The sequence below is a fragment of the Pinus tabuliformis genome, chromosome 1_2 (assembly GCF_031772625.1).
Source record: "Pinus tabuliformis cultivar Carrire ecotype Pingquan chromosome 1_2, CPIR1, whole genome shotgun sequence".
Taxonomy (NCBI): Eukaryota; Viridiplantae; Streptophyta; class Pinopsida; order Pinales; family Pinaceae; genus Pinus; species Pinus tabuliformis.
In genome coordinates this window covers 393,032,309-393,048,099 of record NC_142298.1, presented here as the reverse complement: position 1 = coordinate 393,048,099, position 15,791 = coordinate 393,032,309, and the positions used below count along the sequence as shown (strand labels likewise).

Here is a 15,791-nt window from a genome sequence, read left to right as displayed (position 1 = left end):
GATAGTGCTGGGAGATAAGTGCAGGAGCCAAAGAGAGTGACGCAGTAGCAGCTAGGGCTCACGCAGAGGCAGTCGGGAGCTGTGCAATGCTTCAGAGAGGCGAGCGTTGCTGATACAGAGGGCCAGAAGACTGACATAGGTCCATTCAGGGTAACGTAGGGCCAGCACTGGAAAGAGAGAGGTTGACACAGTCCAGAAAGGCAGACGGTGGGTTTTCTGGGGGAATATTGGAGTTGAGGAATTGCCGCAAGGTTTATTCAGGGTTTTAGCCGAGACATTTGTCTCAGACTGAGAGGTACTACTACCAAGGAAATTCTCTGTTGGGTCAGTTGGATGGCACCCAGATTGTACTCTGAAATTGCTTAATAAGAAAACCCTCAGATCACTGCCCTGATTTTCTCGCATTGGGTTTTTCCGGGGAGATTGGTCCAAAAATAACGGTGTCATTTGGTGTGATTGTTTCTGTTTCCTTCAGTTGTTGATCTGTAATATGTTGAGCATGCACTAGTGTTTATTTTTAGTATTTACATTGTAAATAACTTGTTAAGTAACGAAAGAAGTAGGTAGGAATAAATCAGTAAAGTGCATGGAGGGTTTCTAAATGGTAGACTTAGAAACTTCAACACGAACCTGTTGCATAGCCCCGTGCTGAATAACAACAAATTATTCCAAGAAGGTCGAGCTTCAGTCGCTTAGGGACCGCATTACCTTCTATTAAATAGATGGGTGATCCTGTCATTGCCAGGGCTAAAATTATCAACCCTCGGAAGACCAAATTATCAAGCACAAGAGAATCTCTACGAGCATAGAACCCGTTTGGGACAAGGATTGATTTTGAAGAATGTGATCGTTGGGTTCACCGTAGCCCATTTATTAAATATGAAATCTGGTGCGTGGTGATATTTAGGAGCAATGCGAATTATGGTTGACCATGGGTGCAATTCCCAACGTGTTTTGCTCGATGGCGTGATGAATCCAAAATGGTTGGACCAATGTAATGGCTGATCTAGACGTGAGGCAATGAATTGAGGCCAAATCTGCAGACCAAGAAATAACTCAAAAAATTCGAAAGGGCCAAGCTTCATCGTGGGAATTTATACATAGGGTATGGCCAGCGCAATTTGTCGTGTGTAATGGCGGTTGAATTTACTTGTTGAGGGAATGTGCGGAATCAAGCTTAGTCTTATTGCCACAATCAATCAGGAGTTTAGTTACCTCTAGCATCATTTTCAGGAGTGCAGTCATTGATTGATTGTTTCTTGCTTAAAGAGCAATTCATCTGTATCTTGAATTTTCAGAACGTGGAAAGTGCAGTCATTGATTGATTGTTTCTTGCTTAAAGAGCGAGTCATCTATATCTTGAATTTTTAGAACATGGAAATTATAGGTGGCCGCAAGATCGATTACCTAGACGGCCGAATCGCTTCGACTATTACACCAGTGCAAATCGTTGAACGGGTTTGGAAGTCGAGATTCATTGCCACGGAGACAATCCACATATAGTGTAACAGCAAGGCCGGAATATAATCACGGCCTGATCCACAGTGACGGCAGTACCCTGAGAGACCATTGTCGAGCCATGGTACTAGTTTGCTTGCAGGATCATAGTGCATTCGAATAAGCAGTCAAGTGTGTGAAATATCCATATGTTGGATCAAAATATCAGTCTTTAGCTGCCTGCGTGGAAAGTATGCCCCATCGCATTAGATTGTATGCATCATGGGTGGATGGTTGACATGCGGCAGAGGGAGCGTGGAGAAAGTGCGCATGATGCATGTGTTACAGTGTTGAAGCCAGTGCGTAGAGGACACATGGTATTCGAAGTCGAGCCATGTTTTGTGGTAGACTAAGTTTATCGTTCAAAGGATTTGCAACTGCGAGCACCATGGAAAACAACGTGATTTGATTGATTGGCACAGATGTCTTGTAAGATCACAACCAGTTACTGGACCAGGAAAAATATCATTATAGCTGAGCACGTAAATACAATAGAGTATTAGCCTGTCATAATACCAAGTGCATACTGATGCAATTATATCCCTGTAGCAGTAGACCGAAGCAATTTGATTGGAGTGCGATTTGGGAGAAGTTGTCCATACACTCCAGATTGTCTTGATCTCATGTAAATTGAGTAGAGGACTTTGTGTCGAGTCATGAATGTGGAGTATTGATTATGTTGAAGGGTTTGTATGCATAAATGAATGTTTGAATCAGTAGTTGTATGATCGAATTCCCAGTCTTTGTGTTAAAATTGGCAACTAGGGCCAAACTCCATGTGGGTCATCTTATTCATGGCTGATAATATTTTTATTAGATTCCTCTCGTCGAGAGGTGTAGGATTGATCTAAATATCATCCGATTTCGATAAGTATTTATGGAGATATGAATTTATTTTGATTATGGAATTTATCAAGCCGACCTGCAACTCATGTAGGCTCAGAAGCCCAATAGTTGCATCTATTCAAACATCGACAGTTGTGTATAAATACAGGAGGACTTTTCCTCATTTGCACTCACTCATCCCATCACATCTCTCTCTCTCTCGTGCGTAGAAAAGAGGCTCTTCTCTACTGCGCAGAAAAGAGAATCTCTCTCACACATGTGGAAGGAAGCTGCTAAACCTGAAGCTGCAACTGCAGATCCAAACTTTGACCAGCGTTGACCATCAAACCTTCTCTTTTGAGCTGCGCTGACATAAGCATCTTTACATCCTTGAATCTAACTTCATCTCATCTTCTCATCATCTGGTGCATTTGCATATAAGTTAGTTTTGCATAAATAAAATTTACTTCCAAGCATAAGCTTGGTCGATAGACAGAGAGATCTTTATCCGTATTTTCTTGAGAAGCCTGCTTGAATAGTACTTAAAACGGTGACCTTGCAGTCGTCAGAGCCACAGTTCTCTGCAGTGCCGGAGGCACCGGGTATGTTAGAAGTTCAGGAGAGGTATCGTTAATCACACCTTAATGTGCTTCTCCTGATCTTCTCTCTACCAACTACTATGAAATCAGGCTCAACACAGAAAGGATTGAAGGTTTCACATTTAAATAGGCATTAACTAAAATTAACCAAGATTCTTGCATCTCACATTAGTTTTAGGATCTGTATTTCATATAAAATAGTCATTCATCTAAGCAGCAGTTGCTAATCGATTACTTGGTCTTAATTTCCCTAGCAAGATCGTTGACTCCATAAGGCACTGGTATCAATCATTTAAAATCTATTCAAATCCTATAAGTCTTGCTAAATCTTAATCAAGTACTTGATTGCTTCATTGTGTCTCCCGAACTGGCTGGTTCCCAACTAGTTCTTCTTCATTCCACTTTTCCATAGGGTCTACCCCCCTTAGCCTGCTGTAGGGAGACAGCTTAAACGAACAGATTGGGGATCAAGGTGACAACCCCCGATTTGAGCGTTGTCGCGGTGCTTAGACATTTTGTGCGACAACACTGTGCAAGAATGGCTACTCCAAGCTCTACGCTGGAACTGTGTCACCTCCTCTAGGAGTTGTGTCACCCTCCCAGTGAGCCTTATTAGTTCAGAAATCGATTTGCTGACTATTGCTCTCTCTTCCTCACAGAAACTCCAGCGCTGCCTCTAAGTGACTGTGTCAGCTCCTCTAGCCTTTGCGTCACCCTTTCTGGAGCTACGTTGTCTCTCCCTGGTGCTTCTCTGCCTCTCTGCTATGTATTCTCGGCCTTGGACTGATGTCCCTCTCCTGAATTGCCCCTCTCTGCACTAGAAACTCACTCTGAAATTCTCAGCAAACCTTGCCCTAGAATTTCGAACTAGCTCAAGTGCTGCTCTCTCTGTGTGCATTCTCCAACTGACCCCAAGCCTTCCTTTATATTTTTCCTGTTGAGAAATCAATGGTTGTGATCTAATCTCTAATCAACGGCTAAGATTAAATTAGACTTGATACTCGTCTCTTAGAAGCTTCTCACCCATATTATCATTAATACCCATTAATATTTTAATTTTCCTAAGTTTAGACTTAGGAACCAGTGTAATAGGAATCATCGAGTACTCGCAAGTTAAAATCAGCTCGACCTTCAAGCGAGCAGAGTCAAAACTTTGCGAGTCAAATCGCGTTGACTGAGTTTGACTTGTGGTCAACGCAAGTTTGACTCGCAAGTTTGCAATTGGGCCGATTTTTGCTTTTTTTCCCGAGTCCCGCCGGTTTAGGATTGTCACTTTATCGGGTTTTCACTTCACTGCCGCCAGTTTCCAATTTCATTGTTCACTTCGTTGCCGCAGAGAAGCTGCATTCCACGACGTCGTAGAGAAGCCACATTCCACGACGCCGCAGAGAGCTTTCCAGACAGACGTCGCAGTTCACTTTCCAGACAGACAGGCAGAGAAGCCGCAGTTCACTTTGCTGACAAACGGGTTTTCCAGTTTCCACTATGAACCGTGGGATAGCCCTAGTCTAGTAATCCTCCATCTTCGTGAGCAAACAACTTATCTGAAGCATGCACGCAGCACCACATAGGTTCTAGGCGAAGGAGTGGGCTTCAAAATGGAAATTTCCTGAGCGGTCCAGGAAGTCGCGGAAAATCCTCCGTCAGCTCTATCTAGGTAACTTCTATTTCAAAGTGGGATATAGGTCTATAGGTTCTGTGGGTAGCTTCTTTGTTTTCATCCCTGTTGGGGGATCTACCCCTTCCTAGTCGAGTTACTAAGTAAAGTTGGGAACTTCCTACTAGTTTTTCCTCTATTAATAAGTTGGAAGTGCAATCGAGTTAGGGGTCTAAAGGACAAAGAGTCGAAGTGTGCTTTAGTAGGCAATGGAAGCGACAGGCTGAGACTAGTTCATAACTGGATGATAATTTATTGGGTGTATGATATTAGTGGCCTCTAGGGTGATTGGGTTTGTGCTAGGAGCCTCACCAAGCATTGGCGAAGTTGGGTACAATAAAAAGAAAACAGACTGTTAGGGGAAATAATCTTTGAGCTCCCTCTATTATGTAAAGTAGACAAAGGAAACAATTAAAATGCCTCATTGGTTTTTAATATAGACAAAGCACCCTCTTATAACTAAGCAAAAAGGGATTTCATTTAATTTTTTAGATTTCTAGCATATTTTAAATTTTTGGATCATTTTTAAATTTAATTTTTTATTGTCTTTCACAGGAGCCACAAATTAAATAGAAGCCATGACTCCAAATCTTAACAGAAGCCACAAATTAAACACAAGTCCAAAACAACAACAATGTCGAGGGAGAAGGACTTTGCTTGGGCTTATTGTGACAAGATTCTCGAAGACCCCAAGCTCCTTTGTAAATTTTGCAAAGCGAAATGTAGTGGAGGCATTTATAGATTCAAGTTCCACCTTGCACAAATACCTGGCCATGATATAGGTCTTTGCAACAAGGTTGACGATAATGTCAAACACCAAGCAACCTTGGCCATTGATATGTTGCGTCAGCATAATGCCAAGAAAGCAAAGCAAAATAGTGAAATAGGAACTCTTGGAGTTGACGGTTTTTCTTCCACTACCCCCTTGTCACCTCCCTCTGTTGAATCCTCAATGTCGTTCCCAAGTTTCCCACACATGCCTCCAAGTCCAAGTCAAACTCAAGGCCAAATGAGTCCTTCCTTCAACACTGGAGGTGGAAACATAAACACCTTTTTTGCTCCCCGCACAAAACCCGGTTCCCAACCTACCTTGGATGCCACTGGTTGGAAAAAAAATATCCATAGTCAGGCAAGGAAGGCCATTGCTAACTTTTGGTACTATTCTGACATACCTTTCCACTGTGCCAGAAGTCCTTATTGGCAAGCTATGATTGATGCAGTTGTTGTTGTAGGTCCAGGGTTCAAAGCCCCTACATCAAAGAGCCTTAGGACAGATTTGTTGTTAGAGAGTGTTGAAGATGTCATGCTTGTGCTAGCTGAGTTTCGTTCATCATGGGTAGAAACAAGGTGCACCATCATGAGTGATCGATGGACATACCTTTCCACTGTGCCATAAGTCCTTATTAGCAAGCTATGATTGATGCAGTTGTTGTTGCAGGTCCAGGGTTCAAAGCCCCTACATCAGAGAGCCTTAGGACAGATTTGTTGTTAGAGAGTGTTGAAGATGTCATGCTTGTGCTAGCTGAGTTTCGTTCATCATGGGTAGAAACAAGGTGCACCATCATGAGTGATGGATGGACAGATTAGAGGAATAGAACTTTAATAAATTTCCTTGTATCTTGTCCCGCAGGCACAATGTTTCTCAAATCAGTGGATGCTTCAGAGAAGGTTAAGACTGCCCAACTTATCTGTGAAATGATGGAGGAAGTCGTTCAAGAAGTGGGAGAAGAACATGTTGTACAAATTGTCACCGATAATGCAACTAATTATATCGCTGCTAGTAGACTTTTTGAGATTAGGCACCCCACTATTTTTTGGACCTCTTGTGTTGCCCATTGCATAGATTTAATGCTTGAGGACATTGGTAAGCTTCATTGGATACATGAGGTTGTGGAGAAGGCAAAATCCATAACCAAATACCTATACAACCACACTATTGTCCTAAACGATGAGCAAATACACTGAAGGTAAAGAAATCGTTCGACCTGTAGTGACTATATTTGCAACAAATTTCATATCTTTGCAATCTGTGGTTGAGCAAAAGATAAATCTGAAGAGGATGTTCTTGGGACCTAAGTGGATGGCATCTAAACATTCCAAGACCCTTGAAGGCATTGAAATTGTTGCACTTGTGTTTAATGATGGTTTCTGGAAAGATGCCGAAGAGATAATTGCTGTGACAAAGTCCCTTGTTAGAGTTCTCAGGTACTTCAAGTCTTTTAACTTTTTCATTTTTTAAATTTCATTTCAAGCTTCTTTTTATTTACAATGTTTCATATTTCTTTAAATTTGAATGCTTGAACTTTCAAGATGGTTGATGCTGACAAACCTGCTATGGGTTACATTTATGAGGTGATGGATCTTGCAAAGGAGGCCATCAAAAGAAGATATGGGGATGATGAGACAAAGTATATGCCTCTCTGGGACATTATAGATCCACGTTGGGATAGGCAATTGCATTCCCCCTTACAGTCTGCTAGGTACTTCTTAAACCCACAATATTTTTATGATAAGAACAAATTTAATGAGGATGGGGAGGTTGGCAGAGGACTTATGACATGCATGGAAAGGTGCTTCCTTGATCCAGAATTTCAAAGTCATGTCTTTTCCCAACTACAAGATTATAGGGCACCATCTAAATTGTTTGCCTATACCAGTGCTATAAGAGAAAGGTCTAAGATGTTGCCAGGTACCCAACTTGAAGGCTTCATCAATTCATTAAATTTGTTTAAACTTTATTTTGTATGTTAAATGTTTTATTAAATTTTCTTGTCTTTTTAAGTTTTTACTATTTAGTACTTCTACTCACAAACCCTTGCCACTTGCTAGGTCTTTGGTGGAAAAACTTTGGTAGTGATACGCTAGATTTGAAGAGATTTTCCATTCGAATCTTAAACCAAGCATGCAGTGCTTCAGGTTGTGAGCACAACTGGAGCATGTTTGAGAAAATACATTCTAAGAAGCGCAACCGATTGACACAAAAACGCTTAAATGACCTTGTATTTGTCCATTACAATCTACGACTTCGCAACAAACAAATACTAGGTGAGACTCGAGAGCTTGAATTTGAAGGTTTCATAATCTAGTTCGTACTTTAAAGTTCAAACTTCAAACTTCAAAGTGAAACTTTAATTCACATTTCAATGTCTCATGATAATGACAGGTTTGGATCATTCACCAATCGACCTTGAAGAGATAGATTTGCAAACTACAAATGCGGCAGACTGGGTCCAATTAGAGGAGGCTCCTCTTTTAAGCCTTCATGACTTGGAGAACTTTGAGAGTCAAGCAAGCAAAGGAGTGGGAGGAATCGCTTCTAGTTCTCACTCTTAAGAGTCTTAGACTCTTAGTTACTGATTTTTTTCTGATTAGTATGCAATTTTTTGTAAACTTTTAGAAGCATATGCTTCTGGTTCTATGTAGTCACTAGTTAGGAGTCAAGACTCAGTACTTTGGATCATGTTTGGACTCATAACATATATATTATGCATTGTTTGGACATGCCTTTACCGAATATTAATGAAAAATGTTTTTTTTTTTTTAATTCAATATATGTGTATTTTTTTATTTAATGAATTCACCGATTTTTTGCCGATTTTTTGCCGATCCGATTAAAACTCTTCGCTCTTTTGCCTTGCCAATTTATTGCCAATTCCGAGTTTGGTAACATTGTTAGGAACCCCATTAAAAATATTAATTATTTTAATAAAATACAATCCGGGTGGAATTTCATCAAACAATTTATGGGTCTTGGAAATCTCATGTGTTCTAGTCCCTCCACAAAATTTCAGAGGTAAAGCACATCCGATGCTACCCCAAAAATCAACAAAACATTGATAAGTCCGTTGAATTTTGAATGGGATGTGAAATTATGTTTACTCCATATGAAGTTAGATGAGCTTGGAACAACTCTCAATCATATTGGAAAAATTAATACTAATGCTAAATTTTTAAGTAAAATGATACATAAGAAAGATAAAGGAGAATGCCAATTTGATAGGAAAAGAAAATTAAAAGATAAGTTCAACTTTTACTCTAAGAATTTAATATTACTAGTGATTAACTGGGTGACAAACTCCTAAATTCTCAATTTCCTATCTTTGTTTTTCAAAGTAAGGATAAAAAGACCAAAACCCAAGTTATAAAACATTATGGCATTACTAGGATGATATTTTCCTTTAACTTGCAATATATACCCAAAACATCGTGCAATATTTTCGTTAGAAGAATAAATTGTGTATCGTGTGCTGATATCATTGAATTGAGGTGAATTGCACAATATATTGTGATATTGGTAATATATCTGTAACATTGGTTTGGTTGGAAAAGATTTGAACTAATTACAACATTTTGATTCATTATTCCATCAATAATTATTGAGCCTTTGCCAAACTATATAGAATTTATGTGATTGGTTTTGTTCCTAGATGGAGCTAGTTGTATGTGGTTTCTAGAAAAACTGTCTAGGGCATTACCCCAAATCTTGCCGGTGTTGCTGCCCATAAAAACCTGGGGAGGATCAGCAAAAGTTGAAGTTTAAGCCTCAGGCATATGCAGCTCCATTTACTTTTTATTTGTCTTTTTCTATTCATAACTTTCTAACCATATCCCAGGTGAAGTTCTTAAGAGAAATAAAGGTAACACAATAATATTCTTGATAGAAACATCAATGATATTATTGAAATAGGATACGGAAAATCCATAAGTGAACTCTTCATATCCCTTGTGTGAAGAGGGCACCTTTTAATACACCAAATTACTGCAATCAACCCTTCCCAACATACTCGTTAACACATGAATTGATTTAAAAAGACTTGGACCAAACACCTCAAAAGATATCTACCTTGCTAACTTCTGCAGTTGTATATACGATAAATTACATACACTTGCATAAGCCCATCTGTAGAAACGAAACCACTAAGAAAGCTTACCTTACTAATCATTTAAACAAACTTGCAATGCAAAAAGCTATAGGTTATGGGATAAGAATCTGATTTTTCAAATGGAAGTAGTTAAAGGTTGATTTTTATTTCATACATGCACATTGCAAAACATTCTGACAGTTTTCTTGCTCCTATTAACAGCAAGATCCTATTGCCAGTAAGTTATATTATTGGCAACTAAGACAAGATAATATTATATATTGAAAGTAGTGACCATGAGGGCTCTAAATCTTCAGTAGGTTTGCAAGGATGTTTAGCTGGCCCATTTTTGTACATTATGCTCCTTTCATAAAACGATCCAGTATGCATGGTTTATTGACTTTTATGGTTGTGTTACTCATGTATACAGGAAACCCCTGGGATCAGTTCGACTTCTGCAAGACTGAAGCTCTACTCTTTCTGGCGCAGTTCATGTGCTTGGCGAGTCAGGATTGCCCTAAATCTGAAAGGTTAGATATTAACTTCGTTGTTAAATAATTGCAAACAAGTACACTAAATTATTGGTCATAATGGTGATTTCAAACCTGACAGTACTTACAAGCCCAAAATTATGTTACTATCTGCTGTCTTTTTTCATTTGCAATATATGGTTGATGCTGGTTACTACTGTGGGCTACAAAAAGGCACCGTTTGTTCTTGCAGGGTTACCATATGAGTACAAAGCAGTGAATCTTCGGCAAGGAGAGCAATTTAGTGAAGGTGGGATTACCCACTATTTAAGTTTAATAGTCATGGAAATATCCTTCAATGAGCATAATTTCTGTACAGTTAAGGAACATTAATCTTATTTGTAAGGCAAGTCACTATAGCAGTCCACCCGTTTCTTGTTTCAATGGTACCAGTCGAAAAATGATACAATGTTGGCTTTTTCAATGCAGAGTTTACCAAATTGAACCCCATTCATTTTGTTCCAACATTGGTGGATGGCGATATAATTGTTGCGGATTCACTTGCCATACTGTTGGTTCGTCACAAATTTTGACTTCAGGATTTCAATAACTGGGCATATTATTTTGTTCCTTACTCTGAGAATAATATGCATTACTCTTCCTTTATTTTATGATAAAGTTAGTGCATACATGTATACAAATAGAGCGAAGATAATGAAATTCTCATGAACAGAGCTTGTGTTTGAACAGTACTTGGAGGACAAATTTCCTGGACACCCGCTTCTCCCAGATGATCTTCAGTCGAAAGCAATTAGCTTACAGGCATGCTTCTGGTGTTCATCATGTTGCTATCAACCCTATTTTCTCTGTACTTTGACTGTTATAAATTATAATTTATGAGCACCTGAGATTAAATATAACTCTTTTCCAAATTTATTCCATCACCTATTCGTATACAACTACAAGTTCATTTGAAAAGAAGACTTATTGTCCTTTGCTTGCCTTTTTTTCTTCTTCTAACATTAATTTATGCGTTTGCTAATATTCCTTCATCTTCCTTTTTGGTTATTTTTGTTCTTTCCCGTTTGAAGGATTACCCAACCCATGGTCAGAGATGTGATCAAGAATCAAAAATCTCAATACAAATTAGAACCCAATAAACTCTAAAGCCATTTGAACTCATGCATGGATGCATTTGACTAATGCAGTAGAAATAAACATGTGTAAGTCCATTTAAACCAGGGATATTTCAATTTCATTCATAAACATAATGTAAGCTTAATTTGCAATGTTATAAACAAAGATTAACAACAGAGATTGAACACTTATCTTTAACCAAGTGTAATATTCCTAACTGAAATATTAAGTGAATAACTTAAACATGCACTATTACAGCAACCAGAATATTCAACACATACACCGAATATCAAAACACGAGGAAATGCACCAATTAACTATGTCATCTTATTAAATTTGAGTGAAATGCAGTACATATGAGAAGGAATAGAGGAACCTGGGCTTGCTACAGCAAGCTAGGCAAGACCCAGGTTGGAATTGTGATGTCCAACTACAGGAATGACTCCACCAAAAATCTCTGTGTTGTCCCAAAAAGTTACGGTCTTTGCTGCTGGAAGAGAACAGGAATTCAACCTGTTAGAGCCTAAATTTGTCTCAGGCTGAAAAGACAAGGTTCTAGGTCCACATCAAACCACGCTCAGCCTCGTAGCTAGCCCTACGAGGACAGGAGAGGGCTCTCTCCGGGTCAATCTCGACAAAAGATAATCGATGAGGCCCGAAATGACTATATTTGCAATTTAATTTTAGGATAGGTATGAAGTACAAGGAGTTTGAGGTTGATTTTTTGAGGTTTTTGTTGAATCAAAGGAAAAGGCAATTTTGGGTGCGGGGATGAGACATAGTTTTTTTGCAGAGGTCTACTTGGGGCAAGGTAGGCGATCGTCTTGAGATTTTGGCCGAGGCCTCTTTAGCCCATAATCACACTTGATAAGGAAACTCCAGCCCAAATTTCAAGAGATTTGGGGCATTTTTGGTCATTTTGGAAATTTTTGTGTAAAAAACAGGTTTTTTCCCCATATACGTCGCGCGCCTTGCTCGGCGCTTAGGATTGGGACCTCCAAATTACAAATCGCTTGCAGTTTTGGATTTGTCATGAGAAATCATGAATTTTGGTACCTGGACAAGAAATTTGGGTGAGTTATGGGTCCCCAAAAGGTCAAAAAACATGCAAAAAATGACCTCACTGCCCCTATTTTGACACATAGGAAGCAGCCTTGGAAGAATGCACTTTTGGAGGGGCAAATGGACGCCAAATTGAAAACTTCCACTTGGGTTGGAAAGTAGACAGGCAGGGCTTTCCAACAAGCCAACCTGAGCTCGATTTGGACTTCAGCAAGTGCCTCAAAATCAGCAGCAAAGTAGCGCGGCGCATATAGATTTTTTGCCCAATTTTTCATCTTTCAGCTCAGAAATTCAGCCAGTTTGACTAGTTTTGCTTTGTGATGTAATTTTTGACTTCTCTTGATGTAATTGATTAAACATGATGTAATTTTGACACTTAGTTACTTGTTCTAGAAGATTCATTCACCAAAGTGTGAAAATTTAATGAATGAATCAGTTTCCTACCTTATAGAGGCAATTTGTTTTGACTGCCTAGATTGTAGTGCTTTGTTTAGAATTGGTTGAAACAGCTCCTAGAATGATGAGCTCGACCCCTAGAGGCAAGGGAATAGGTTGGCTTGCCTATATTATGTAATTTCTAAGTCATTTTCAGGGTTGGACTCTTGGGAAAAGCTTGACACTCTATTGTAAATTGACTTCTGCATTTTTGGCAAAGGAAAGACCAGGGTTTTGCAGCACTGTTTGGGATCCATGTGGCTTTATGTGTCGATGGTGTACATCTTTCAGTATTTGTAAGTTTTATGTGTATCATTTTACTTGCTCTCATCTTCTGCAATTGAACAAATGAAGTGTTAAGGTAGAATCCATAGATTGTTATGCTCTGCCTTTAAATTTGTTTGATTTTTCATGTTTTCATCTGTTTAAGGAGAATCCTTGAAAGCTTCTTGCTCTCCTTAGCTTCTCACCAGTCAGATCTAGCCATTCATTTTCTTTAAAATCATCAAGACGATCGCCTACCTTGCCCCAAGTAGACCTCTGCAAAAAAATGTCTCATTCCCGCACCCAAAATTGCCTTTTCCTTTGATTCAACAAAAACCTCAAAAAATCAACCTCAAACTCCTTGTACTTCATACCTAGCCTAAGATTAAATTGTAAATATAGTCATCTTGGGCCTCATCAATTACCTTTTGCCGAGATTGACCCGGAGAGAGCCCTCTCCTGTCCTCGTAGGGCTAGCTACGAGGCTGAGCGTGGTTTGATGTGGACCTAGAACCTTGTCTTTTCAGCCTGAGACAAATCTAGGTGCTAACATAGTGGCGACCATACTGGGGAAAACAAAATGGTTTGCTTGTTGATGTCATTTCTTTTATAAGCTACAGACGGAGCCTGAAGATTAGCCAGGTAGCCTTCGAAACACTTTTGCTTTGCATTAGCGCAAGTAGATAAACGCTACTTCAGTCAATCTCCGGTCTAGCTTGTAATCGTGACACTTGAAACACCCTAGTACATCTGCAAATTCTAAGCTTCTGGATGATAAGTTTAGGGTTTGACAGGCTAAAAAAGTTGTTTATGTTCCTTTGATTTCTTGAAAATAACATGTTGGCTTCAAAGAGATATACCAGAGCTAATCCAGATCCTAATCCTCCTCCTGTTTACAAAAATCCCAATTTGATTCCGAGACTCCTTCGTCAAGAGAGCTCTGTGATTCCCGTGTTTAAATCTCATTCATGTCCTGCAATTTTTAAGTATCTTAAAGAACTTGATTTTGACGAGAAGTTTGAATTGTCGCTGTTTAAAACCAAATCCGAAAGTGCACTTGATTCTCTAGTTCCAAATCCTGACTTTGCTGCAGCCCTTGAAGTTGAAAGAAACAATAAGTTGATTGAAAATTTTATCTTGCGGCACCTTCAGAGAGACATTCAGTTTTCAAATCTTGCTGATTTCCTAGAAGCTGCATCTGCAAATATTGGATCTTCTATCACGGCTTCCGCCTCAAAAATTCCCACCGAACCACCTTTCATTCCCACTATTCCCCTGCAACCTATAATCACATATCAAAAGTCTACAGCAAATTCCCCTTCTTCATCCCACGTTGCTTCTCCTCCACATACACCTCCTCATACTCCTCATACTTCAGCTACACCCACTCCTCCAACAACCCCCAGACCAAATCCGCCAAGAGCAATGGCCGCCCGGTTTGCACCTCTCGCTCTGCCTCAAGTTTTGAATGACATGCCCGCAGATTATCAAAGTAAAATTCCTTTGTTCGATGGCACGCCTCAAAATATTACAACTTAACAACATGTCGACAAAATGGTGGATTTCTTCGATCTCCATGAGATTGATGAAGAGAATGTGACTATGAGGCTATTCGTGCAGACCTTTGGTGGAGAGGTAAGGAAATGGTTCAGAGCTTTGCCGTCCAGAAGTGTTCCTACATTAGAAGATCTTAAGAGACAGTTTTTAGAACGTTAGGAAGTAAAGAAAGATCCGCTGCAAATCAAATCTGAATATACTAAGATGAAACGAAATGCTGGAGAGTCCGTTCAAGACTATTGCATTAGATTCAATGTAGTATATAATGCAATTCCAATGATTTAAAACCAACTAGAAAATCAGCGTTGCTTAAGTTCCCGGATGGTTTTGATCCAGACATGGCTTATCAATTAAGGGAGAGAGATCCAGCTACCTTAGAAGAAATGCAGAAAATTGCTGCTAGTGTTGAGGCAAATTTGAATGATAAGAGAGCTAGAATGAAAGCCGAGAAGAAAGTCTCAATAAAAGAAGAGGCCTCTACATCAGACCAAGTTCCTCGCAAGGTAGAAAAGATGATTGAAAGGTTAGCTCTTGGTAAGCCTGAACTGCAGACTCGGAATCCTAATTTTCGTGGCCAGCAACAGCCACAATTTAGGATCAAACAGCGTGAGCAGCGAGCACAAGACACAACATCACAACAGCAGCAAGTAAAGACACCTCTTCAGCAGAATTTCGTTGGTCCCGAGTCAGATGATGAAGATAATGTAGTTGGAGAAGAAAATCACTTCTTTACTCCTGATGATATGCCCACATTTATCACTGAAGATGATGAAAATGCAGCAAGTTCAGCAGTACAGCATGATGCAGATTTTATCTTGGCAAACGATATAGCTCTTGAGGAAGAGTCGGATGAGTATCAGAGAGGTTATATGCATGCTTTGTCCGCCCAGCAGCGTCAGTATTCACTTAGAAATAGAAATGTTCCCATCAATCCATTCCAGAAAATAAAGGAAGTTCCAACATCTAAAGATGAAACACCGGCTGCACCAAAGAAAGGAAAAGGGAGTGCTGACCCTATGACTAGCAAGCCTCCACCAACAAATGAAAAGGTAAATCAACCCATTGTATCAAAGGATAAACCTGAAAAGAAAGATGTTCCAGCCAAAGAGGTGGATAAGACTTCTACCTTTAGTTTAGAGAATGAAATTTCTAAATTGAAGGTATCCATTCCTTTGACTGAGCTCATGAAGAACAGCAGCTATAGAGGTCAAGTCTCCAAAATTCTGAATTTTGACCCAATGTCTGATATGGTGAGTGTGGAGGATGATCAACTGGAATTGATATTTGGACCAGCATTGAGTGGTGAGTCTGAAGTACCTCCTTTTTATATCAGTTTGAGAGTGCATGAGTTTGTGTTGCATAATGCTATGTTTGATACCGGCACCTCCCACAATCTTATGCCAAAAGCTATCATGGAGAAGTTGGG

The 15,791-nt window shown here is 39.5% G+C and overlaps 1 protein-coding gene across 1 annotated transcript in view; it reads left to right on the top strand.

Annotated features, from left to right (window-relative positions):
• Window positions 1-15,791, top strand: part of LOC149206019 (glutathione S-transferase zeta class-like) — a 301,939-nt gene that overhangs the window by 101,352 nt on the left and 184,796 nt on the right. The window contains exons 3-6 of the mRNA XM_089395259.1: window positions 9,871-9,970; window positions 10,164-10,220; window positions 10,400-10,485; window positions 10,661-10,732. Of these exons, the coding sequence (XP_089251385.1) occupies window positions 9,871-9,970; window positions 10,164-10,220; window positions 10,400-10,485; window positions 10,661-10,732 (315 nt within the window). The remainder of the gene's footprint in view (window positions 1-9,870; window positions 9,971-10,163; window positions 10,221-10,399; window positions 10,486-10,660; window positions 10,733-15,791) is intronic.